Source organism: Dreissena polymorpha, chromosome 9 (assembly GCF_020536995.1).
Source record: "Dreissena polymorpha isolate Duluth1 chromosome 9, UMN_Dpol_1.0, whole genome shotgun sequence".
NCBI lineage: Eukaryota > Metazoa > Mollusca > Bivalvia > Myida > Dreissenidae > Dreissena > Dreissena polymorpha.
Genome location: NC_068363.1, coordinates 6696737 through 6724330, shown reverse-complemented (window position 1 = coordinate 6724330; position 27594 = coordinate 6696737). Strand labels below are relative to the sequence as shown.

Sequence of the window (27594 nt, the reverse complement as noted above, 5' to 3'; positions counted from 1 at the left end):
TTAAAATATTAGTTTCCGTTCAATGCGATAGTCGGTGGAAAATTAATTTGCAGCAGTTAAAACCACTTTGAACGTTTCTGAACCAGATGGGTGGTACCACAATGCTCTAAGCAAAATGCAAAGTAACTATCAACTCATTATTTTGTATAGTATGTTTGTAATGTGTGGGCAATTTATGTCAAAATAAGCTCATTGTGTGATGGCTTCTGATAATGCAAGATAATGGATGTAGCCTTATATTCGGACGTAGATACAATCGGATAAGTGCGTTTTAGTGCATCTGATCTATACTGATTACCCGAATGTCTAAGTAATCTTGGGCGTCTAATAAATACTCGGGTTAAACTTAACTTGCCATACCAATGCCATACATGCCATAATTTTTCAGACCAATTCCGGGACATTGAGTTAAATTGTCCGGGACTTTTGCCGATTTTCCGGGACATGTATAAAATGTAGCGATATTTATAGACATATGCTTTTTTGGTACGTTTTTTTTGTTTCGCACCGTTAATTGCAAAAGTTCGAAAGCCTATCCGAAATACACTTTACTTATTAACGTCAAATTAAACATTACTACTTCCGTTACTAGATACAAGCCACGTGTTTTCAGTGTAAGCGTTCTAAACATAGATGGTGACGTCACTGCGTTATTGTTATTAAAACCGGCGTGCAACGCGTAGTTGTTGATACGCCTTTATTCATTTATAACATTTATATAATAAAAAATACAACAATACAGTACCGTTGGATCGTCAACTCAAATCAATTCACAATACATACAACCAATCACAATAAATCAAATACAACAAAACAGTACCTGTAGATCGTCAACTTAAAATCCGGACAGTTTTTTACTCAACTTCTTTGTCAGTTAAACGTGCGAACATAAACTGCTTTTAATTTTTCACTCAGCGATGTTGGACTTCAGATGTGTGAACAACTATCCTTTGCCCTTACGCAGCGGGAAATAATGACATAGTAGATTAAAGTCAATTAACAACCACATTAAAGAATTCTGCCTAAAGAAGTTTCGGTTTGACCGCGAACGTGAGACAATCGATATGATAACAGGACCCCTGTTAATTGATTGATTTTGACACGTAGCGTAGTCTGCCTATTCGGGTAGGCATTGTCATGGAGACGCTGCAGATATACACAGATTCGAGGTGCAGTTAAGCCTAAGATAAGGTTAATGTATATATGGATTTTGTAATTCCGGGACATTTGACAGATTTCCGGGACAGCAGGACAAGTTCTTCATTTCCAGGACTGTCCCGGACAATCCGGGACGTATGGCATGTATGCCAATGCACTAACTAGTAAGACAGGTATAAAACTTGAAATGCATACATGTTTTAATAAGGTGTCAGTGCTTTCCACAGGATTTTTGTCAGGCGCCCCGGGGCATGATATGGGTGGTTCGGGAGGGGTGTCCCCTCCCTACGTTGATTTTTTTTAATTTAACGTGTCAATTGACATTCTGTGGTGCGTTACAACTCAAATATAAACAGCGTCAAAAGACGTCATTTGGTGCGCTATAACTTTTCAAGAAAATCCCCCAGTCATTTAAAAATATAAAATATATTGTTTAATTGTTTTAAAACTTTGCGGCATAGATAGTAAAATCCTGACTCGAACTAGTCCAAAATACATCCGTTTAAACCCGACTCTATTACTGTATACTCACTACTTTTCAAGTTTTTATTTATTACCCGATATTCCCGTTAATTCCGATTTTATCAATCATTTTCTGGTAAATACTGACGCTAAAAGCTCTCAATTAATTCTTTAACACAAACCTTGCCGTTTTTCTATTGTATCAAATAAATTTTAAGTGACTATTTATATTTTACCCTTTATTTATATTTTACCCTTTCCCGCATAGATACGCATAATCCCGTCTCGATCAATTCCTTAATATATCCGTATCAACCATACCTTCTATCTATTACTGCATACTTACTACTTTTCCAGTCGCTACTCATTACCCGATAATCCTGTATATTCCAGTTTTAAAGCAAATTCTGGTAAATATTTACGATAAAAGTGCTCAAGAATTAATAAAAAAAATCGTCATATTTTATTAAGTATCAAATAAATTTTGGTATGTGTTACAGTGTGTTTTTTTTCAGTTTTGGGGGAAGGGGGTCGGGTCCCTTGAGGGGGGGAAAATTCGCGCTTAAAAGGGGAAAAGGGGGAAATTTCTATGCTTAGCTAGTAACAGTACAAAATCAAGTTTTAACACTATAATTCACCATACAGAGGGAGAAAAACATAATTCAAACTCTTTTATTCATAAACATGTTATGTTCATGTTCAAAGTTCAACATTTCTGGGCTTTTCAGCAAATTTATCAATTATTCTGGTGACCTCCTTTTCACCAAGTCTCTCCGTGGGCAGACAAAGTCTGATCAGGGACTCCAGTGTAGCTTCCCCAAGCCTGTTTCGCTGTGGCGTGCAAAGCAGGTTGAGCAAACTAAACAGTCTTTCAACACTCTGTTGACCGGGCGTTTCTGGCGTTTCACTGCCGGTATTTGAAGAAGACTGGCTTTTAAGTTGTACTTGTTTGAAAAGAATATCAATTTAAAACAGATTTGTCAATTTTTATGCCCCCCTTCAAAGAAGAGGGGGTATATTGCTTTGCTCATGTCGGTCTGTCTGTCGGCCGGTCGGTCAGTCGGTCCGTCCACCAGGTGGTTGTCAGACGATAACTCAAGAACGCTTAGGCCTAGGATCATGAAACTTCATAGGTACATTGATCATGACTTGCAGATGACCTCTATTGATTTTGAGGTCACTAGGTCAAAGGTCAAGGTCACGGTGACCCGAAATAGTAAAATGGTTTCGGGATGATAACTCAAGAACGCATACGCCTAGGATCATGAAATTTCATGGGTAGATTGATCATGACTCGCAGATGACCCCTATTGATTTTGAGGTCACTAGGTCAAAGGTCAAGGTCACGGTGACCCGAAATAGTAAAATGGTTTCCGGATGATAACTCAAGAACGCATACGCCTAGGATCATGAAACTTCATGGGTAGATTGATCATGACTCGCAGATGACCCCTATTGATTTTGAGGTCACTAGGTCAAAGGTCAAGGTAACGGTGACCCGAAATAGTAAAATGATTTTCGGATGATAATTCAAGAACGCATATGCCTAGGATCATGAAACTTTATTGGTAGATTGATCATGACTCGCAGATGACCCCTATTGATTTTCAGGTCACTATGTCAAAGGTCAACGTCACAGTGACCCGAAATAGTAAAATGATTTTCGGATGATATCTCAAGAACGCAAATGCCTAGGATCATGAAACTTCATAGGTAGATTGATCATGACTCGCAGATGACCCCTATTGATTTTAAGGTCAAAAGTCAAGGTCACGGTGACCCGAAATAGTAAAATGATTTTCGGATGATAACTCAAGAACGCTTTTGCCTAGGATCATGACACTTCATAGGTCATTGATCGTGACTTGCAGATGACCCCTATTGATTTTCAGGTCACTAGGTCAAAGGTTAAGGTCACAGTGACAAAAGTCGTATTCACACAATGGCTGCCAGTACAACGGACAGCCCATATGGGGGGCATGCATGTTTTACAAACAACCCTTGTTTTACGATAGCTTTTGTTGTTGTGCGACATGTTGGAATACGTATGGTTTGCGGTAGATGTCGTAAAGCGAAAGTCGTGATAGTGAACTACGTACGGTTTGCGGTAAAGGCTAAAATAAAGTAAACACGCGGATGCAGTTCAGGAAAATTGTAGTAAATTAGTAACGAAAGACGTATTTAAATGAGGTATTGATTAAAATTGAATAACACTTCCGAGAGTGGAATTTTAAAAATATTTGGGGGAAAAATATTTACTCTAAAGATAGGGGAATGGGACCGAGTAACGCCGAATATTTCATAAAAAAAACACACTGTGTTACTATTTAAAGAGGTGATAAAATATCGTCCAATCAGGGCGTTTTTTTCCCCCAGAACACGCGTGAATCCCCTGACATGATGTTCATGTTTTTATACAGCACAAAATACATCCACACTTTTCCATGCGACGTTCTACATGTCTGCATATTTTTCGCGCACTTTTTAAATTTGACACTACAATTTGTTAATGTCACGTTAGCCTTAAAATTCTGAAGCGTGTTTCGGATTACAAATTAATAATGCTCATTTGAAGATCGAACGAAACATTTACAGTTGAGCGTAATTAATTCAACGATTATTTGTTAAACCGCATCACGTGTCCAATAAATGTCAGAAAAACGAGGTTAATCAGTTCTATAAATGGACATGATGAAATAAACATGTACTGGAATTAAATTGTTATCGCATAATTGATACCTGGAGCTATTTGCATAACTTACTCGCTACAAGTAAGTAATTGCTTACCACTTGCAATTAATTTATGTATTAATTATGTGTCATGAGTAACACATGTGTGATGATGATGCCCGAAACCGTCTTTAATGAACTGTTCTAGTTACCAGTTTTATATTACGTGAATGGTACAACTCCTTGTTAATCAAGCTGCGATAGACTCTTACTTCGTGCCCGATGTCAATCAAAATCAATTGTCGATAGTTAACCCCGCCCTCATAAGCATTCGCGTAACCGATTGGACAATGAACATCACAGTTTGACGACTGGAAAGTTACCTGAGAGTTTCCTGTGATACATCCGTGCCAGCATAAATGACTGTGTAATGTGGCTAGAATATTCGATACGCGCGTCATGCTATCTCCTATCAGTGGATTATCTATGACCCCATGTGGTGTTTATGGCGATAACATGCGAAAGTAGGTACCAAGTGCTCTTTTAAAACAGGGAATATTGATACACTGATAAAGAACCTTTGATTTTCTTGACATTCTCCATTTTCTTTTACTGTAGAAATACAATGATCGGAAAATTTCAAGCGCCCCGAGGACTCTGATTTCGGAATCCAAGCGCTTAAATGGCCTGGGGAAAAGCCTGGGTGTCAATTACAAATTAACAGACAGGGCAAGTAGATTTTCTAAGTATTTGCCTGGCAGGGCAAGTTGGTTTTTTATCCCCACGCTTTTTGAAAAAAAGGTGGGGATATTGTGGTTATCTCCGCCGTCCGTCCGTCCGTCTGTCCGTCCGTCCGTCTGTCTGTCCGTCCGTCCTGGCCACTATCTCCTCCTACACTAAAAGCACTAGAACCTTGAAACTTACACACATGGTAGCTATGAGCATATGTGCGACCCTGCACTATTTGGAATTTTGATCTGACCCCTGGGTCAAAAGTTATAGCGGTTGGGGTGGGGCCGCGTCAGAAATTATCACTCATTTTTTTAGGTTATTTTACATTTACTTCTTCATTTCTACACCGATTCACTTCAAATTGATACTGGACCTCTCTTATGACAATACGGTCAATCTCAACCATGCATGGCCCCATTCCCAACCCTGGGGCGCCCCACCCACATAGGCCACACCCACCAAAAATTTCCATTTACTATAATTTTTTCATTTCTACACGGATTCACTTCAAATTGATACTGAACTTTTGTTATGACATTAGGGTCAATCTCAACTATGCATGGCCCCAATCCCAACCCTGGGGCGCCCTCCCACATAGGCCACACCCACCAAAAAATTCCATTTACTATAATTTTTTCATTTCTACACGGATTCACTTCAAATTGATACTGAACTTCTCTTATGACATTAGGGTCAATCTCAACTATGCATGGCCCCATAACCAACCCTGGGGCCCCGCCCACATAGACCACACCCACCCAAAATTGCCTTTACTATAATTTCTTCATTTCTACACCGATTCACTTCAAATTGATACTGAACTTTTGTTATGACATTAGGGTCAATCTCAACTATGCATGGCCCCAATCCCAACCCTGGGGCGCCCGCCCACATAGGCCACACCCACCAAAAAATTCCATTTACTATAATTTTTTCATTTCTACACCGATTCACTTCAAATTGATACTGAACCTCTCTTATGACAATACGGTCAATCTCAACTATGCATGGCCTCATTACCAACCCTGGGGCCCCGCCCACATAGACCACACCCGCCCAAAATTGCCTTTTACTATAATTTCTTCATTTCTACACCGATTCACTTCAAATTGATACTGAACTTCTCTTATGACAATACGGTCAATCTCAACTATGCATGGCACAATTACCAACCCTGGGGCGCCCTGCCCACATATGTCACACCCACCCAAAATTGCCTTTTACTATAACTTCTTCATTTCTACACCAATTCACTTCTAGTTGATGATGAACTTTTCTTATGACAATACGGTCAATCTCAGCTATGCATGGCCCCATTACCAACCCTGGGGCACACCTAGGTCAAACATTCGGCGTGGGGATACGCGTCGGCCTCTGCCGCGCCATTTCTAGTTGGTTAATGTTGAGCCCTGTAACGTATTAATATTTGCTCTATATTTCGACTTTACTTGCTGCAAAATTACTTAGTTGGTCGCAAAATTACAGTTCCTGCTAAGAAAATTTGCAGCAAGTTATGTCCAGATAAAGAGCAAATATTAATACCAAATTACTTACTTACTTTTTTGCTGATGTGGTTCGAAGGTGAGCAGCATCTAAACAATTAATACAAGTAATATAGGGTATAAAACGGCGAAAAAAAAACTGTCACAGAATGAATGTCGCCATATTGATTGTCACATTATTAACACCTCGGTTTATAGATCTGTATACAAATGAAGAGTATAAGTTAACTCTGTAATTTTCATCACACACCTGATAATTGTCAACATGTTTGTGTTGCAACATTTCAGGGTGACAAAGATATACCATAAGTATCTGCAGGGCCTTTCTTGATAGATTCTAGTTTAAAAGGCTTCATTTTCAAGCCCAAGATATTAATGAGAAGCAAACAGCATGAAACCTGAACAGACTGCAAGTGAATCGCTGGCTGTTCTTGTGTTATGGTAGTTTCTGGTTGCATGTTGCCATTTTGACTTTGTTTCTGAGCGAGAAACTGTTTTAAACATTTCAGGATGATGGAGGTTGACCACGAGTATCTGCAGGGCCTAGGGGTGGGGCTACAGGGTCTTCGTACTTCTGGGCAGTTCTGTGATGCCATGGTCTGTGTGGGCAGCACCCGAATACTGGTAAAGAATTTGGACTCTGTGCATTTAATTGAATTTAGCAAACACTAGCCATCTCTATGAAATTTGCATTAAATATTTGACGTTCCATTGAACAATTTACATTCATCAACTAAAATTGTTTGTGTTTAAAATAAAATAAACAACAATTTAATGGATTTCCTATTCATTAGCTCATCTTTTGTTATGCCCCCAGATCGAATGTCTGTCTGTTATTCGGTCCCAAAACATTAACCTTGGTTAAAGTTTTGCGATAACTTTTGAAATATTGAAGATAGCAACTTGATATTTGGCATGCATGTGTATCTCATGAAGCTGCACATTTTGAGTGGTGAAAGGTCAAGGTCATCCTTCAAGGTCAAAGGTAAAAAAATACAATCCAAGGGAAGTAATAAGCTTTAAAAGGGAGATGATTCCGTTACCTGCCAAATGATGTATTGAAATTTTATTTCAAAGCGGCGCAATAGGGGGCATTTTGTATCTGACAAACACATCTCTTGTTTGATAAAGAAATATGAGCTATTGTTATCACCGGAGTGTCGGCATCGGTGTCTGGTTAAGTTTTGTGTTTAGGTCCACTTTTCTCATGAAGTATCAAAGCTATTGCATTCAAACTTGGTACACTTACTTACTATCATGAGGGGACTGGGCAGGCAAAGTGAGATAACTCTGGCTTGGATTTTGACAGAATTATTTGCCCTTTTTATACTTAGAAAATTGAAAATTTGCTATTGCTTTCATACTTGCAACACTTTCTAACTATAATAAGGAGACTGAGCAATTAAAGTTATGTAACTCTGACTACAGTCTTCGAAATTAGCTTTAAAAAAAATACATGCCAGTCGGGCCAGTTACTTAAGAATTTTTACATGCCCAACATATTTTTTACATTCCAAAACTTTTTTAACCAAACATATAACAAATCACAACATTTTAACACTTACATGCTCACATAGTAAAGCAGAACATTTGTTTCAATACTAGTGGATACGATGACATCTAATCAGTCACTAGAATTAAGACGGTCGATCGTCACACCAGTGCTCTTGAAAAGAGCGTTCTCTGGTGTCCTCGTACCATTTCTTGGCTTCCTTTTTCTCTAAATCATTGTCAATTTTCTATTTTGGAAGTGCTTTATCGGGCTTAGCCCCATCAACATACCTAAGATACTGCATAGCCTCTATGTCGACAATGCCATTTGTTTACATTGACGAAAACGGAAGCGTATTACTTGATTGAAATAATCGATTCAAAAAGCATCTTCTTGATAAATATCTAGAGAAACCGTCCATAAGAACCGAATGTGATCGAACTGCATCGGTCAAAAACAATAACGATGACCTGTGCAAGCAGGTGCGTGTTGTTAAACCAATCGAATTTCATTGTTTTACAACTTCCGGCAAGGTGTTTGTTCGCAAAATTGAAAAAAAGATTTGCAAATATCAAGAACAACTTACGATTTTTTTTATAAACTGTCAATTGGCTTCAATAATTTACATGCCCGACGGGCCACAAACGTGAATTTTTTTAAAGTGCCCGGCAGTAATTTTACTCGCAACGGGCGATCGGGCGTGTGCTAATTTCGAAGACTGTGACTAGCATTTTGACAGAATTATGGCCCCTTTATACTTATAAAATTGAAAATTTCTTTAAGTTTTGTGTTTTGGTCCACTTTACTCTTAAAGTATCAAGGCTATTGCTTTGATGATGAAAAATCTGTGTTTATTCTTTGCTTGACTTGTAGTAAAACTGTTTATTGTTTGCTTGACTCATTATGAAACTGTGATTATTCTTAGCTTGACTCATGATAAAGCTGTTTGTTCTTTGATTAGGTTCATAAGGTAGTGCTGAGTGCTGCCAGCAAAACTCTCCATGACCTGGCCCTGGACTTTGATATGATGCCGCACAGAGACAGAGACCAGCTGGAGATAGTTATCCCTCCTGACATACCCCTTCTGGCTGTCAACGCCTTCATCAACTTCATATACACAGGTAAGCTAATGTTGGATGTAAGTATTCTTATACAAGAGGACCTTTGGGCCTATGGTACTCATCTGAGAAACATATCAACTCAATAGATCTGAGCTGATAAGGTCTCACGGTAGCCCTATAAGAAAGCTCACACATGGGAATCACACTTGGACATCACACATGAAAATTACACTTAGGCATCACAGTCGGTCATCAGACTTTGACATCCCACTTTGGCATTTCACCTTGACATTCCACTTGGGCATCACACTTGGACATCTCACCTTGACATCTACTTGGGCATCACACTTGGACATCTCACCTTGACATCACATTTTTGCAGGCACCACACTCAGGGGTTCCACTGGCCCAAAAAAAGTTGTCGCCACTTTTTCGCGACGTGAATACTGTCGGTTATTCCACCTTATTAATAAGAACAATCATTTTAAGAAACCTTACTACATTAATGTCTTTGACTATATCATCACTTTAAAAAGTATGATATTTCATAAAAAAAAACAATAAGTACCTTCATAAGTCATACCTTCATAAGTCTTAATAAGCTTTATTTGTATATAAATAACATTTTTTCAACTTGATAAACAACACAGATAACCAAAATAATATAATAATGTTAACATCAATGTATTAAACAGTATGCTGTATAAATGTTTTGAAATTAATTATGTGGTGGATGATTTCCAGGTTCAATTAAATGACTGTTGTTCACGCCTTTTTCTGACAGAAAGGCCCAGATAATTGCCACCATCCATTCTAGTTGCCTGAAATAACATAACAATTATTTTTTACAAACTATCAACATCAAACCAACACATAAATGTCCCTATCTTTAAATGTCCGAATTTAACATATCCGAAATATAGTACATCGAGTGAATGTTTTATATTTAATTCAGAAATTGTTATCTTAATCAATTTATATCCTTCCCAGAACATTACAATAATGAATCTATTAAACAGAAATGCTCAAAAATACCTGTTGAAACAAGTTTTTATTTGTTGATGTGGAGAAATTAAATGCTTTTGCCAGCCCCATGGTTTTGATTTAAACAAAGAAATAGCGGACCTAACAATCATTATAATTATTGATCGTCGTGACAGTTTGTCCCCGTGTTACTTAATTTATTGCTCAATATCATAAAGGAGCCGTTAATCCGATAATAACCCCCATAAAACTTGACAATAGCAGTAAAAACACCGTTTGTAACACTTGCACACTTCGGTGATTTCTAATGCACTCTGCACTGAAGGTCGCTTACATCGTCGTAAATCAATATTTACAACTGACAGACGCTGGCCGCTAATGCTCGGTCGCGTGCTTTCGACTCGCAGTACATTTTCGGAAAGGATTTAACCGATTTTTTTAAATTCGCCACTTTTAAAAAATTGGAGCCACATTAAAAAATTTAGCGCCATTTGGCGCCAATGGCGATCGACAGCGGAACCCCTGCACACTTGGACATCTCACTTTGAAATCAGAATTGGGCATCAAACTTGGTAATCAACCATGGACATTACACTTGGTCATCTTTAATATAACAGTTGGTAATTACTCATGGACATCACAATTGGTCATCACATGTTTATTTGTTTAACTGTATTAAAAAAAAGGTTTTTGTGTGTTGCCTTTTTCCCAGCTTTTGATTATGTTAGGGATTTTTTAACACCCATTTAAAACGGATCTTATTATGGGAACATCTTCAGCATGTGGTCAGGTGGGAGGCATCCAGAAAAATGATGTCCTCTAATTTACTCCTACAGTTTATATCTGATCATAATGAGAATGGGTGATAATGTTTCTAGGAATAATATCTCAAACAAGTTTGATAGCCAGATTGCTTGAAGCACTGCTGAGTTTTGGCATTTGATTTAGAAAAATTGGTCAAATAAACCTTGTCTGCTCTCCTATTGCAACAGTTTCGATAGGATCATCATGAAACTTTATTGGCATATAATCTAAGTGCCTTAAACAGCCAGATCTCATGTAGTACTTATGAATTATGGCCATTGAATTCTGTGCCATTATTTTTATGCCCCCGGTATGGTGGCATATAGCAGTTGAACTGTCCGAAATATTTTGAAATATTGAAGATAGTAACTTGATAGATTGAAGATAGTAACTTGATATTTGGCATGCATGTGTATCTCATGGAGCTGCACATTTTGAGCGCAGGTGAAAGGTCAAGGTCATCCTTAAAGGTCAAATATATGGCTTCAAAGCGGCACAGTAGGGGTCATTGTGTTTCTGACAAACACATCTCTTGTTACTACATACATCTTCCACAAAGTAACGTTACCAAGATCTTTAAACAAGCTCATTTTGTAACATTAGTAGGCAGTTTTGATTAATGGAAATTCAATTGGAAATCATTATCTGCAGATGATTTAACTGAATCTTGTCCTGGGAAAAATGGGTTTAAACTAGTTGTCATACTTGTCTGAACTTGCTTATCATGGATGACACTTTGCGCTTTTATGAAAATTTTGTTTGCTGGAGGTCTCTTCTAGATAAAACAAATATCCAGTCAAGGCGAAAAGTTTGTACATGATTAGCTTTAGCAGACTTCACAGGCTAATCTGTGACGACACTTTAGCACATGCATTAACCCTTTGCCTGCTGGGTAATTTGTTGTCTGCTAAAATGTTGTCTGCTGAATTTCTAAAATTAGCATTTTCTTAGATTATTTTTCAATAATACTATCCAAACAGCAAACAGTTTGGATCCTGATGAGACACCACGTTCTGTGGCGTCTCATCTGGATCCAAACTGTTTGCAAAGGCCTTCAAAATTCGGTTCCAGCACTGAACGAGTTAAGCCCAGTTTTTACAGAACACAGCTATACATGTATTGTTTAAACAAGGCTTCATCTGTAGTGGCCGGTGTGTTGCAGGTCAGCTGGACTTGACCAGTCGTATCGTGGCTCACATGGAGAGACTGGCCTCACTGTTTGACATCCAAAGACTGACCAACATCTGTCAGAAGTTCATTCAGAGGTCAACAACACCAGACAGTCAGGTAGGGTCCCAATTCTATGAATTCACTGACCCATTTTACTTTTGATGAAGAACAGATTTAGTCTCAAAAAAAATATGCGTCCATTGTTTGAGTATATAGGACTTACACTGATAATTATGTCACTAAGAAAGTGTTGGACATAAAATAATGTATATACAAGTGGTAGATGCTAAGTTTGACTAAAAAAGTAAACAATTCTTGAACATTTCAATGTTATGACTAATATTTATCCTAGACTTTAGGCTATATCTCATATATGATACAATATTTCAACATGAAACTTCATGAGTGTGTAGAAATCAATGGGAAGAAGTGCCAAAGACAAGAGTCAATGAGGGAAGTTGCAATTCATAAAAGCAATTACTCTACAGTTAATTATTACCTATTAATTGTTTATCTACACTGTGCATTTTACTCTATATTAATTGATTTGCACTGATCCATAAACAATCTTTATTTGATGGGGGATATCTATTCAAGGAATTTGGTTATTTTATGTTGATTCTAACTCTGTCAGTGCTTTTATGTCCCCCACCACTCTAGTGGGGGACATATTGTTTTTGCCCTGTCTGTTGGTTTGTGTGTTTGTTTGTTTGTTTAGTGTTTGTTTGCATCAAACTTTAACATTTGCCATAACTTTTGCAATATTGTAGATGGCAACTTTTTGCCATTTTGAGTAGTGAAAGGTCAAGGTCATCCTTCAAGGTCAAAGGTCAACAAAAATATTTTAAAAATCAAAGCGACGCATAATTTCTGACAACACATTTCTTGTTTTAAATTTAGTTTCTACAGACTAAGCCTTTTTTATTGGGAAATGTAGCACCATTAACCATGAAATTGGAAAAATCGAACACTATTTATATGAATTGCATGTTAAAATGCATTTTTAAATGTATATAATAAAGTGCAACGGAATTTGAAATGGTTGGCATCTTTTTGGGACATTTTGGTCAGTTTTATTGGAAAATACAATACCATTTGCCTTTGGGAAATAGCATGTAAAAGGCTGTAATTTTGGGCAAAATATTCACTGACTGTTGTCATGGTTACAGAACCTGAACCTACAGACAGTGAACCAGACTGAGGCAGACAGTTCCCTTAATGGGTCAAGGCCAGGTCGACGTGAGCATCGTCTCAGCAGCGCGTCGGAACTCAGCAGGAGTAACTCTGCGTGCTCAGGGTTCAGCAGTGACCTGGGGTCATCCGGGGTCGTCAATGTAAAAATAGAGCCCGCCCATTTGGCAGCATTTGAAACTGCCTCTGATCATGCACAACATGGCATGACTGCAACTGCAGGTACATAATTTGGTCTGACCTCTTTGAAAAATAGGCTTACTGCATGTGGGTAGTGTGTGGTTCCAGTTTTGCCTGTGCAGTCCGCACAGGATAATCAGTGTCGACAGTTTTGGCCTGAACTGGATTTGTTTGAAAGAGACTTCCTTTAAAAGTAAAATGTCTTAAAAAGCAGAAAGTTTAGAATCTGATGAGCCTCTTTATACACATGCATTCAGCCCACTTTTTTCAGAGTACCGTTCATTTGTTTTTGTGGGTAATTTTTATGACCTCACCAATTGGTAGCAATTAAGAATTGCTCATTCCTGTGTATATAGAGAATAACAGGTTACTGTCTGATCTTTTTGTAATATCTCAGGCAAGGCTTAAAATAATATAACGGCTAGGCTTGCCAAGCGGTTATTTTTTTTGTTTTCGGAGAAAACCCGAGGTATTGTCATAGCCAGCTCGTCGTCCAGCGTCCGCCGTGCTAAAACCTTAACATTTTCCTCTAACATCAAAGTGCTTCCACCTACAACTTTGACACTTCATATGAAGATGCACCTTGATGAGTTCTACACACCACACCCATTTTTGGGTCACTAGGTCAAAGGTCAAGGTCACTGTGACCTATAAAAAAATAACCTGACAAGCTTTCGCAGCCGAGCGTGGCACCAGTAATGCGGTGCTCTTGTTCTGTTTATCATAACTCTTAGTTCCCGATTTTCAAGAAACAATGAAAAAATAATGAGCACACCCGCTTAATATTTGTAAAAAATGTTTTTTGCTGCTTGGGTTGCATTTTGTGCTTAAAATATATTATATCTTGGTATCAAATTGTTTGTTTTGTTGAATCTATTTGGATTTTACTTAAAGCGGGTATATACGATTTTGTCAAATATTTATGAATTTATATAAACTGTGTAAAAAACTTATTATATACATATTTCAATATAAATTAAAATAAAAGTTAAGAAGAACATGTGTCGAAAAATGCGAAATAAGCCAGATATTTAATTCTGAAATTGAAAACGGCTGTACAGCCGAATTCGCCAACATGTATACCATACATGTACGATGTGAATCTAAACTTAGTTTAACGGTTTATTTGAATTCCTGCAACAATATCTATTCATACGACACACGAACACTATCTCCGATCCAAATACAAAGACGAATGCTTCGGTTATTGTAGGAAAATATGTACGTCACTATCGGCTCGGGGCGCTAATTTGTCTTTGCTGCATTTTATGAAATTCGGCTTTAATGTATAATTTTTCTTGCCTATTTTGTGTTATTGTAACATTTTATCAATATATTACAATTAAACACATATTGTATATACCCGCTTTAAACTGATTACTTTATAGTTGATTTCGAGTAATATGACTGTCCTCCACACATAACTGATATAAGAACTTCCTGTTGACAATGATATAAAAAAGTATATCAGGCAACATAATATCCAGCAGATATCAATGCGGTGGTATGATAAACATCCGTTCTCACAAACAGTTGTTTCAACTCCTCCATCTCATGGTCTGCTTGCTCAATCTGGCCCAAACTTTCACAGTTGATTGACCTTAATGTGTAGATGAATTTTAAGACAGGAATATTGGCTTGGAAAAGTTTTGGCATAATATGGTCCTTAGTATGTTTTTCCACTGAAAAAAATAGACACCTTACAATTTGCTTGTTTAACACCTTTAATTATCCGGCTGATTGGGCTCAAACTTTCGCAATTACATGATTTTAATATGGAGATACATGTGATCCGAAATAATCCAGATATATGTCATGGGGGCATCAGTGTTTGTAACATTTTTTTGTTTAATTCTTAATATTTTGTTATACACTTTCAATATTTGATCAGTTTACTATTTAACAAATATTCTTCATACAATAGTTGGAAATGAAGCACTTATTGTGAAAGCTCTATATCTGTGAAAAACGAACAGCCTTCGAGTAACTTATTGTCTGTTCAAGTTTTATGCTTTTTGATGCCCATCAATATCTTAAGGTTGGAAATGAAGCCTTCAAAACTTGAATCTAATAAGAAAGGTCATACATTTATTGTGATTTTCCGAGGCACTGCAAACATGTCAACTGCATATCTGAGTGGTAAAGGGTTATAATGGCTCCCATTCTCACCCGTTTTATGATGGAATTCATATATTTGTGTCAAAATTGTATGATTTCCTGTTTATCGCATTAATTGAAATCTCTTATTATCAAACTATCATTTTTTGTTTCAACTCGTATGCTTAAAATGATTTATTTTATCGTCCATTTTAGGCCGGGTTTCCGCGCTGAAGAAGGTTCCTGGACAGGGCTCACTGAGCATGCTGGAGAAACTGATGAGCCCCCGGGTAAACCTGCAGAAGCTTCCTGCCAACATTACGCCAGATGTGGTCGTCATGGTGAGTGACGAAGAGACAGAAGGCGTAAATAACTCCTCCCCACACTCTGGGCTGCAGTACACACTAGCTGAGAAGGAGGCAATAGCGGTGGAGGCCAAGCGTTATGGCACCACACATGTGTCCCAGTCACGGAACATTCCCCTACCGGATATACTCAGCTGGATGACTTTGTTCGGACTGAGGAATCCTGTACTGCAAAAGAAAGAGGGACGGGGGAAGCAGGTGAACCACGAGGCTGACTTGGCATTGGTGCGTTGGATTGTGCAGCAGCAGGAGTTCCATGGATGTGTGGATCTTGACAGTATGAAACAGTATGCTCTCACTGTGCATCAGAAAACAAACCCGAAATTCTGTGCCTCCAAAACATGGCTTGGGAACTTCCTTCAGCGCAATTTATCTGTGTTGCAGAAAACCAAGTTTGTTCATGGTGACAAGACTGAAATGAATCTTTGTGCTGAGGCAGCCCTTCCTGTGGGACAGAGTATTAAGCAGGAATTAACGGACGGAGAGGAGCATGACCAGAGTGAACTAAGAAATCTCAGTGGAGGTCTGATCCTGGAACAGGCAAACTTGTCTGAACTGGGAATGGTCAATGAAGCGCTGTCAGGCATTGGTCACTTTACCAATAAGGCTGATGATGATGAAGATGACAATGGTAATGACTTCATTGATGAGGACACCAGTGGTCTATTTGGTGATAATTCAGGTGGTTTGACAAGCTCCTATCTGATGGATGAGACAGAAGAGGACCTGCCAGCGACAGAGGGGCCACGGACACAGGGCTCAGTCGTGACCCCCTTTGGCAAGAGGCCAATCATTGTGGGGCAGTCGAAAAGCTTTGATATGAAATCAGAACGTAGAATTGTTCAGTGGGTGCTGGAGCGCAATGCAAGGGATGGTTATGTGTTCACTGATGATTTTAAAGACTTCGCCAAAACTCTGTATAAAGGGTCCAAACCATTTGGTGCTACGCAGTGTTGGATGAAAAAGTTCCTAAGACGTAACAGAGTGTTGAGGGATGTGAAGTTCTGTTCCAAATATAAGAATACCTACACCACAGGCGAGAAGCAAACTGCCGTAGCTCTAGCTAAGCGCTTTGGTGTCACATACGCTTCCAAAAGAACAGGCATTAATCAAAAGATTATCCACTGTTGGAAGCTGTCGGCTGATAAGGGGCTTCTTACTTTGGAGGGTGTGGACACAGATGACCTGATGCCCGCGTCCATATCTGTAAGCAGTGAGGGTCCATCCACCACCCTGCATGACTCCATGCTGGATATCTCCCAGGGTAACACACTTACCAGCCTTGAGACAGCAACAAGTCATGGTATTAGAGGGGAAGCTTCACATGGCATCGTGCCGGAATTTGAGGATAGAATTGTGGAAGAAATTAAGGAACTGCAACTGAAAGAAGGCAGTGTGAATTACAACGACATAAGTGCGATCAGTCAGTCCATTTATAAGGAAACCAGACCAACATTTAAAGCTTCGTACGGGTGGATAAAGTCATTTTTGGAACGTAGGAAAATTGATCTGCTAGGAATTGAATTGGAAAATGTCAGTAAAGTTTTTGTAGAAGATGAAACTGTTGCAAGTTCCAGTGAAATCAGTAAGGAGCAGGTTTCAGCCATGGTTGACCAGGCTCTTAAAGCCATTGGAACAGAGGATGGTGGTCTGACTGGGACTGGGGAACAGATACGAAAACCGATAATTGTTGGGCCATCAGTGGTGTTTGATAGGAAAACAGAGAAGCATCTGGTAGACTGGGCTTTAGAGAGGTTCAACAAAGATGGCTATGTTTTCACTGACGATTTCAAACAGTATGCCAAATCTGTACACAAAGGTCCCAAACACTTTTCAGCCTCCTCAGGCTGGATGACGCTGTTCCTGAGACGTCACAGGGCTCTGAAAGACGTGCAGTGGAAATCCAAGTTTAAAAATAACTATACAGAGGGGGAGAAAATGGCAGCAGTTCAAGAGGCCAAACGACTGGGCACTGGTCATGTTGGGAGGACACTTGGCATCGACCCTGCTTTGATTTGTGCCTGGAGAATCAAAATGGAAAAAAATGCTCCAAAGCATCAAACATTCTGGAAAGGTACAAAGTTGAAAAAGTTTGGTTGGAAGGTTACTAAATTCCGTCCTCTTGCTAATGCGCAGGCTTCTGAAAGTTCATCTGAGGCGTTCAGGGGTGTGGTGCCAGAGTTTGAGCAGAGGATCATAGAACTCATTCATGAAGAGCATGAAAGGGAGGGCAGTATCTCGTACGAGGAAATGAGTCGCTTGGCACAATCTGTTTACAAGGAAACCAGACCATCATTTAAGGCCTCGTATGCCTGGATCAGGAACTTCATGAAACGCAATGAAGGAAAGCTGCAGGAGCTGAATATTGAGAATGTGAAGAAAGTATTCATGCCTGATGATGAGACTGATAATCCATCAACATCGTTCCATCATGATCCAGATGGTGGTGATTTCCAGTTAACAAACGTGTTCCACAAGAGGCCAATCATTGTAGGCCAGTCTCGAGCATTTGACATGAAAACAGAGAAGAGACTTGTTCAGTGGTTGGTAGACGAACAGCAGAAAAATGGATATGTTTTCCTGGACCAATTCAAAACCTTTGCTCAATCTTTGTACAAGGGAGAGAAGAAATTTGCAGCAACTCAGGCATGGAGAATTAAGTTTTTGAGAAGAAATCATGCAGCTTTGAAACATGTTAAGTTCACATCTCGGTTCCGAAACCAGTATTCTTTGAAAGAAAAGAAAGTGATTGTCCAGGAATCCAAGAAGTTTGGCGTGGCTCATGTTGCAAAGATGACGGGTATAGAACATTGTCTCATAAATCAGTGGCGACTGAAACTTGAGCGTTCAGGACTGATTTCAGCTGACACTGACTCCAGTCCTATGTCAGTACCTAGCAACAGCTTACATGGGCTGCCTAGCAACAGCTTACAGGGATTTGCTTCAAAAGAAAAACCTTTGACTAAAATCCAGAAACGAGCAGACCCAGGCTTGTTAAGTTCTCGGGGTATTGTTCCGGCGATGGAGCGCAGAATAATGCAAATGATAAACAACAAAATGGATGATGAGGGGAGTGTGAGTTACAAGTTTGTTAGCATGGCAGCACGCTCTGTCTATAAAGAAACCAGACCTCAATTCAAGGCCAGTTATAACTGGGTAATGGATTTTGTCAAGAGAAATAAGAAAGCTCTGCGGCACGTCGACTTCGAAACGTCACCAAAAGCAGAGTTTGGAACAGGAGACATTGACATGGAGATCCTTTGTACTGACGACACCATTCCTAACATGGAAGCCCTGTTTGCTGAGAATCAGGAGGTCTCAAAGATTACCAGTAGTCATTTGAAGGAAACCACTCAGTCCGCGGCCAACCAGGAACACACGCATACGGACAGCGATAGTGCAAATGACCCCATGATTGTTATCGAGAATTTTGAAGGTGAAGTTTTAAGGTCTGAAGATATTGATGCAGTTCCAGGTGCGAGCTCTGAACTGAATAAAATTGCTCAAACAAAGAGGCCAATAATCATAGGAAAAGCAAAACATTTTACAAGGAAAGAAGAGAAACAATTAGTTGAATGGTTGATGGAAAAGAATGAAAAAGATGGGTTTGTGTTTACAGATGATTTTCGAAGGTATGCTAGGTCCATGTATAAAGGGGAACAAGAGAAATTTGGTGCAACCAATGCTTGGATAACAAAGTTCTTGCGGAGGAATCGTTTGGAAAATAAACTTAAATTCCAGTCAAAATTGGTTGGAAACAATCCAAAGTTTGAAGAAAAGATTGTTCAACTTATACTTAAACAGCAAGAAAAGGAAGGTAGCGTCTCAAATGACGACATTCAAAGAATTACAATGTCTGTGTACAAAGAAATACGACCTAATTTTAGGGCATGTTACAACTGGATTAAAGATTTCATCAAACGTCACAAGGATGAATTAGCAGGTGTTGAATTGGAAAATGTGAAAAAATTGTACATTCCTGACGACAATGAAAAAGATGGAGTGTTAATTCGAGATTATGATCCGTCTCTGAGTATTTCTCTTTTGGACAATTATTCAGAAAGCAGGCACAGTTTAGGTGAGGCTAGCAACGGTAGATTTGTAGGAAAACAAAGCAGTGACACCTCATGGGTTGATCTTGATGACACGGTTGACCTTGACAGTTCACAGTCATCATTTACCTCGCCTTCCACCAGTCAAACATCGAGCAGCGTTCTAGTTAAGTTGGCCAATCAGAAGCGACCTGTGATCATAGCTCCACCCAAAATGATGGACATCAAGACAGAAAAGAAATTGGTACAGTGGATGCAGGAACAACAGGAGAAACAGGGCTGTGTGTACCTTGACCTTTTTAAGCAATATGCCAAATCATTGCACACTGGACCCAAACACTTTGCAGCCACCCAGGCTTGGATGACGCGGTTCAAACAGAGAAATCACACTGCACTGAAGAATGTGGTTATCAAATCAAGGTTCAGAAATGAGTATTCTATGGAAGACAAAATTGCTATTGTGGAGGAAGCCAAGAGGCTTGGTTCTCATCATGTGGGCAGAAAACTGGGGATCAGTGGGTCCGTTATTTACCAATGGAAGGCACAGCTTGATCAAGCTGAAAAGCCTGGTGGTGGTGCGATGTTCAAAGAGGCGTTGGATGTCGGGGACGCAGGAAGTTCAAGGGGAGTTGTGCCAGAGTTTGAATCGCGCATAGTCAGAATGGTGCTGGAGACCCAGAGAGCCAAAGGCAGTGTCTCAGACGAGGACATAAGCTTGTGTTCCCGATCATTGTACAAGGAAACGAGGCCAAACTTTAAGGCAAGTTACAACTGGGTTTCAGATTTTATTCGAAAGTATGAAGATCAGTTTAAGGAAGTTGTTTTTGAAAATAGAAAAAAGATTAAAAGTGAGGAAGAAAAGTTGCGAATATTGTCAGAAGAAAAGAAATATGGGACTGAACATGTTATAAAGAAGCGAAACATTTCAGCTAGTACAATAAGCACATGGAAAAAGCAGATGAGAGAAAAAGCGATTCCCATTCCAAAGTTCAAAGCTGCAATAAGTGATAAAATAAAAAAGAAATATGCCAAGAACAAGATAAAGAATTATACCACAGAAGAAAAGAGAAATATGGTAACCATAGCTGAAGAACATGGGATCACACATGCGTCACTGAAACTGGGAATTTCTAGGAAAGTGATTGACAAATGGATTAGATTCTTTCGAGACCAAGGCGAGGAGATAACCATCAAAGCCAGAAAGCCTTCAGTACTGAAGAAAGAACTGGAGCAGAAAATTCTTAGTTGGGTGCTAGAGCAGAATGCAACCCTTGGAGTGGTTCTTACCAATCGTGTCATAGATTATGCCAGAAAGGTGTTTGAGGAAGCCTTCACCAACTTCACCGCCTCCACCAGCTGGCTAGAGGCCTTCCTGTCTGCCCAAGGCTCCAAGCTAGAGAATGTACGCTTCAGGGACAAAGGTGATAGTGATCTGGAATTTTCTGATGAAATCAAATTGAAGATAGCTCGTCATGCTGAGGTCAATACTGGCACGGTGACAGCTGAGCTGACTGGCTTGTTGCCAAAAGTTATCTACCACTGGAGGCGACAGCTGAAACAGAAAGGTTATGATCTTAAAACAGATCTGGACTCGTCAAGTGAGAATACGCCTGGTCTACCTTTAGACCCATCACCAAGCACATCTCCTGAACCTACAAGTGTCCTGCAGCTGAAATTGGATCGAATAGCAGCAAAATTTGATATAGCAACCAGGCGGAGAATAGTAGAGGAGGCCAGTATAAATGGTACATCTGCCACTGCATCTCATCATAAAATACCATTGCCATTGCTCCTGAAATGGATGAAGACATCAGTCAATGGGACAGAGAGCCCGGCAACAGTCTCATCTAGTCCTGTCTCTTCCACAGGCGTGCCAAAAGACTCTTCAATGTCCAGTGCTGAGAAGACGTTCAAACGCCACAGCAAGGAAACCAGGGTGGAGGCTGTTGCAGAAGCTAAAGTTATTGGTGTGAAATTAGCATCAGAGAAAACGGGTGTCCCATATTCCACATTGTATATGTGGGTGAAAGAAGAACGTGAGTCCAGTGTTGACAGCGAGAGAGACTCACTTGAGAGATTAGTGGCTGAAAAACGAAGATCTGTGTCGCAAGATGGTGTAAGTGTGGCGTCTGAAACAGTTGTGAAAATAATACCTCCGGAGAAAATAAAGAGAGAACCTGGTCTACCAGTGAAAACTTCAGCATTCATACCAGCAGTTGCCAGCAAACATAATCCTGTGATATCCCCACCAAAGAAAGTTGTCAGAAAATATACTGATCAAGAAAAGTTTGATGTTGTTAAAAGTGCTTTGAAAATAGGTACAAAGGAAGCTGCCTTGATGTTTGATATTCCACAGTCTAATGTGAAGAGGTGGAGGGACTTGTATAAAGACCAGGTCCTCAGCCTTGCTAATGTAGCTGCTAAGAAAAAAACTCTGCCAGCCCCTGTAATCAAGGCTAAACATGAGTCACAAGAGTCAGTCAATGAAAGTAAACGCAAAGCTGAGGAAAGTATTGAACAAGGGAAACCAAAAAGGGGCAAGTACACTGTTGAGGAAAAACTAGCCTTTGTAAAGGAAAGTGATACAACAAACATGAAAGTTGTTGCTGAAAAGGCTGGGGTGACATTGGACTGTTTATATCGCTGGAGATTCCAGTATCTGGCCAGTGTTCGTCTTGCTGCTGCCACCTCTGCTGCTGGTCATTCTGGCACCCCTGACAGAGAGAAGTCTGGCTCCCCAGTGATGCCTGCACCCCGGAACATATCCTTTATGCTGCCAGAGCAGACAAGGGAAGAGCGGGCAGTTCAAGACATTGATGAGATTGATAGCTTTGAACATCCAGAAAATATTGTGGCCAGACTCACTGAAGATGAACTAGCTCAGATTGAGTCCATGACTGAGACAACTATGAAAGGTTTGGATGACATCTCTAACAATGGTAAGGCATTGGAGGGAAAGGATATCCAATCTATGAAAAGCCTCAAAGGAGCCAGCCCACCTCTGGATGACATTGTTATCAGTGCCACAGGGCGCCTGTTGGAGATGACATCAGAATATGAGCCCTCTCCGATGCATGGTAGCCTGGGACCAGATGAGACATCACCCAGCCACCATGGTGATACTGAGATAGATGAAGTTCAAGGTGACGAGAATAATGACTGGGGAAAAATAAAAATTGTAAATGTTAAAAGTGAAGCACCAATTTCCTAACTATGCTTAGGGTATTTTTATTATTAATTTACATAATTGGGTATTCAGCTGTATTCAGATTTCAATCACCCCATTATGAGATTCATAATGCTGAGTCTATTCGCTCCACTTTATCTTATCCAGCTGATTTTTAAGTATTTTTTTGCTATGCTTTTTTTATTTCTTGTGAAAAAACTGCAATACAATCAAGAAATAATTATTGATTTTTGAGTGTTTATCATCAAGCAAACACAGATTACAAGCAAAATTTACTGTGTTCGAATGTAAACATAGTTTGGACCACATTATTCAAAAATGGGTCATATGCCAAATGTGTCCAGCCAAGCTCCAGATTAGCCTGCCCAGTTACGCAGTCTTTTTACCAGCTTCCCTGTCTGCTCACGAAACCATAAAGGCTTGTGTTACTTTACAGATGTTTTTAGTCGAACATGGTCTGTAATAACGGTTGCATATGTAAAAAAATACATGGTACTTTGATTAGCTTAGAATGAAGACTACAATTGTTCATTTAATGGGGTTGAGTTACAATTATAAATTTATTCTGCAGAAAGTTCTGCCAGGAAGTTAAAATGAAATAAATTTAAAATATAGTAACAAAAAGTACCCCACATCCGAGTACCAAACTCAAAGATTAAGTGTTGTAAGTTCCTGAAGATTGTATTGTTTTGAATATGTGCTGAAGATATTGTTACCAAAGTTATGTCTCTTAAAGTATAACTTTGTTACTAAGAGTATTAGCTCACCTGAGCACAGTATGTTCATGTTCATGGTGAGCTTTTGTGATAGCCTTTTGTCTGTCGTATGGCATCATTGTTTCCTTTTGAACACTAGAGGCCATATGTATTTTCCGATCTTCATGAAACTTGATCAGAAGATTTGTCACAAAGCTGTCTTGTAATGGTTTTAAAATGGTTCCGGTTGGTTGAAAAACATGGCCACCAGGGAAAGGGCATTTTTCCTTATATGGCGATAGTAAAATTTGTTAACACTCTAGTCCATTGTCTATTGTTGGATCTTCATGAAACATTGTCAGAATATTATATTTGATGAGATCCCAAATGGTTACTGTTTGTTGAAGAAGATGGCTGCTAGGGTTGGGCATTTTTCCTTATTTAGCTATAGTAAACCCTTGTTAACACTCTAAAGTCACTTTTTTAGTCCAATATTCATGAAATTTGGCCAGAACATTTGTTTTTATCACATCTGGGCTGAGTTTGAAATAGTTCAAGTCTGTTGAAAAACATGGCCGCAAGGGGGCTGGGCATTTTTTCCTTATATAGTTTTGGTAAAACCTTCTTAACTCTCTAATTGATATTTGGGCCAAGTTTAAATATGGTTTCAAAAACATTTTAAAAAATTGCTGAGAACAGGTCAGTACCTGAAGTCTCAGGTGAGCGACCATTGGCCTCTGGCCCACATGTTTCTCAGTAATAATGCTGAAGATATATCGATCTGTTATCTGTCATAAAGACCATTATTTTGCCTGCCAAATTTATCACCTTAATTATCATTTATAAAAGGAAATTACCAAAATGTGTTTGATATAATATCTGGTGCTTTATGTTTGCATTTTTATCATTTTCTGTGTGTCTGTTCAGTGTACTTAGCATATGTGTGTATTTCTTTTTTAAATATGCCTATGTTGTGCAATGTTTGATATGTGAGAAGTATATGTACGCATTTATATTGGTTTGTTTTGTAAAATCATTTTGTATCATCTTAGTGTCCTGCCAAATATGTTTGTTGTTCTTGTTCGATACGTACACATGTAGAAACATTGTTTTAGTTAGCATAAAAGTAATACTATTGTCTAACTTTTATTAACGACTGTGCAGCTGGTTTTTTGATAAATGTTATACATGTAATGAGTTTGTAAATAGGTATGTGGACTTTTCATCAACACAAAATCAACTTTAAAAAAATCTTACAATTTGCACCTGTATGGTAATTTCAATCTGTGGTTTATTGCTTTATTTTAAGCAGATTTTGTGTTTTGTTTTAAGTAATTGCACATAATTCACATTTGAACATAATAGATCTGTTTTTAATGACAATACCCAAATGGAATATATTATGATTGTTTCCCCTTCAAAATATTTTACATGTGGGCTGTGCTCTGTGAAAAAGGGGTTTCATTCATGTGCGTAAAGTGCTGTCCAAGATTAGCCTGTGCAGTCTGCACAGGCTAATCAGGGACGACACTTTCCGCCATACTTAATTTTTGCTAAGAAGAGACTTTCTTGAAACAAAAAATATCATAAAAGTGTAATGTGTCGTCCCAGATTAGCCTGTGCTGACTGCACAGGCTAATCTGGGATTACACTTTAGGCACATGCATTAAACCCCCTTTTTCATAGAGAACAGCCCATATGTATTTTAGTGTTCAGTTGCATATGATGTGATAGTCTCTTACATGTACTTGTGTACTTGATATTCTGCATGTAGTTATGTTGTGTGTGTGTAAAGTTTTGCTAGTATGGATATAAATGCCAGTGCCAGTACAGGTAGCTCATTCAACTTTATTACAAATGCAAATGTCTTACATATGTAGTTGAATGCTATCTTCGGTCAACAGTTTTTATGTGCCCACAGATAGGGAGGTACACTGCAACTCCAATATATCGCGGTCCCTTATATCGCGTTGTCCATTGTATCGCGAATCGGCTTTGACTCCCAAAAATCTGACGAGCTTGATCACCAAATGACATGTTTTAATCTGAAAATTTGTTTTAAGAGTGGCCCTTGTCTGCCGCTACCAATAAATGTTGAATGCAGTAGAAAGCTTAGCAACACACTATCAATGATTTCACATTATTATTTGATCAAGCAAATACAGTAAAATCATTTATATCAGATTCTTCAAATGTTTAGGTTTTTCAAAAATGACTTCTTTGTGGACACGTAAATTAATTGATTTCTGATTTTGGGAAAGAAAAGAGAACTTTGCATTTTCAAATGTGGTTGAAATCAACGAAAAAATAAATGTTGAATGAATAATTATCATTTTACAGTATCGAAACATTGTTGGTTCTTACAGGCAATTTGTCGTCACATGTATGTTAAATGACTAAAAGCTTTATGTTGGTGATCTCAATTTCTCATCTTAATATTTTCTCTTGAACAACAAAAAGTCAATTTTATTCAATCATGCAACTACAAATAAGTATAGTTACTTGTCTAATGATTCATTACTGAACCACTTGTTCAATATCAATAAAATTGTGGCTTAAGATGTTCAAACACCATTCTTTAATGCCATATTCATGTTTACTTTCCCAGATATATTTAAATACTATTCCACGTGTAGTGATGACGATGTTGTGGTATATTTTGTTAGTGTGTTTTAGTTTTTTGTTCTATACATGTGCTAGTCATTGTTTATGGTTAAACGTTTTTCATGTTTTTTAATTAATCTCTGAAATGTTTGTGAAAAATTGTATAATAGTTGGAAAACTGCATTATGGAAATGAAGATATCTCAACAGCACTCAATTGAATACATGGTACACCAAGATATCGTTGCATGGCATATGATAATAATATTATTGCATGGTTCATAAGGATGTCATTACCTGGTACACTATGATATCATTACATGATTCACTATCATGACCATCGCACCTCTTATTATCATTTAAATAACTTCATGCGTATGTCAGTTGTGTAAACATTTCAAAATGTAATGTATTTTGAATGTTGTCAATAAAATGTAGATTTCAGTAGTGTTGATGTTTAAATATTGATACATCTTACAAACTCCAATCACAGTGTGAACTATCCCGTAGTCTGCGTCTGTGATGTATACAGGGTTCTAGCTATTCACGGCAGTTGGTGAGAAGATATTTGCAAAGTCTTGGGTTGGCCAACCACTGATTTAGCACAAGTTTACCTCACATCCTTGGACAAGCTGGTCTACGCCACTAGTGTGCAAACACATTAAAAACGCTGACCAACATATTTGTGTTATAATACCCCTGACTAATAACAGTCATTAACTCCTCCCATTTCCAAAAGTATTATGTCCCTGACAGATAATACAATTTTAGCTCTCGCACATTTTAGATTATCATGCTTCTCTGCTATTTTAAATCACTCGCAAGTAAAGCTCACATACACACTTTTTTTAGTAGAAATGTTAAAAAGTTAACTAAGAAAATTTAATTTGTCTAAGGATTTAAAAGTGCTAATTAAAGAGGGCTTACTAAGAAATAGTTCTTGGTCTGAGGATTTAAAAGTGTTAATTATTTCTGCAGATTTCACTAAGAAGCAGGCAAAAGTACAAACAGTTAACAAACGTGAAATGGTACCTGAAAGCGTAAGAAAAGGTCATTAAAAAATCACGTTCTAAAAGTTTTAACAAGTGCCCTCTAACAATGAACTGTGAACAAAAACTAGTTTAAATTTAAAAAACATAATTTAAAAATCCACCTGTTATTTTAAAATCCACAATAATGTATTGTGATA

At 38.5% G+C, this 27594-nt stretch overlaps 1 protein-coding gene across 1 annotated transcript; it reads left to right on the top strand.

Moving 5' to 3' along the window:
- Positions 1–17: 17 nt before the first annotated feature.
- LOC127845484 (uncharacterized) lies at positions 18–26849 on the top strand. Its single transcript, XM_052376415.1, has 6 exons — positions 18–122; positions 7034–7148; positions 8978–9137; positions 12028–12152; positions 13205–13448; positions 15720–26849. Exons 2-6 carry the CDS (start codon positions 7035–7037, stop codon positions 23129–23131), a joined length of 8055 nt encoding a protein of 2684 aa, XP_052232375.1. The 5' UTR covers positions 18–122; position 7034; the 3' UTR covers positions 23132–26849.
- The last annotated feature ends 745 nt before the right edge of the window (positions 26850–27594 follow it).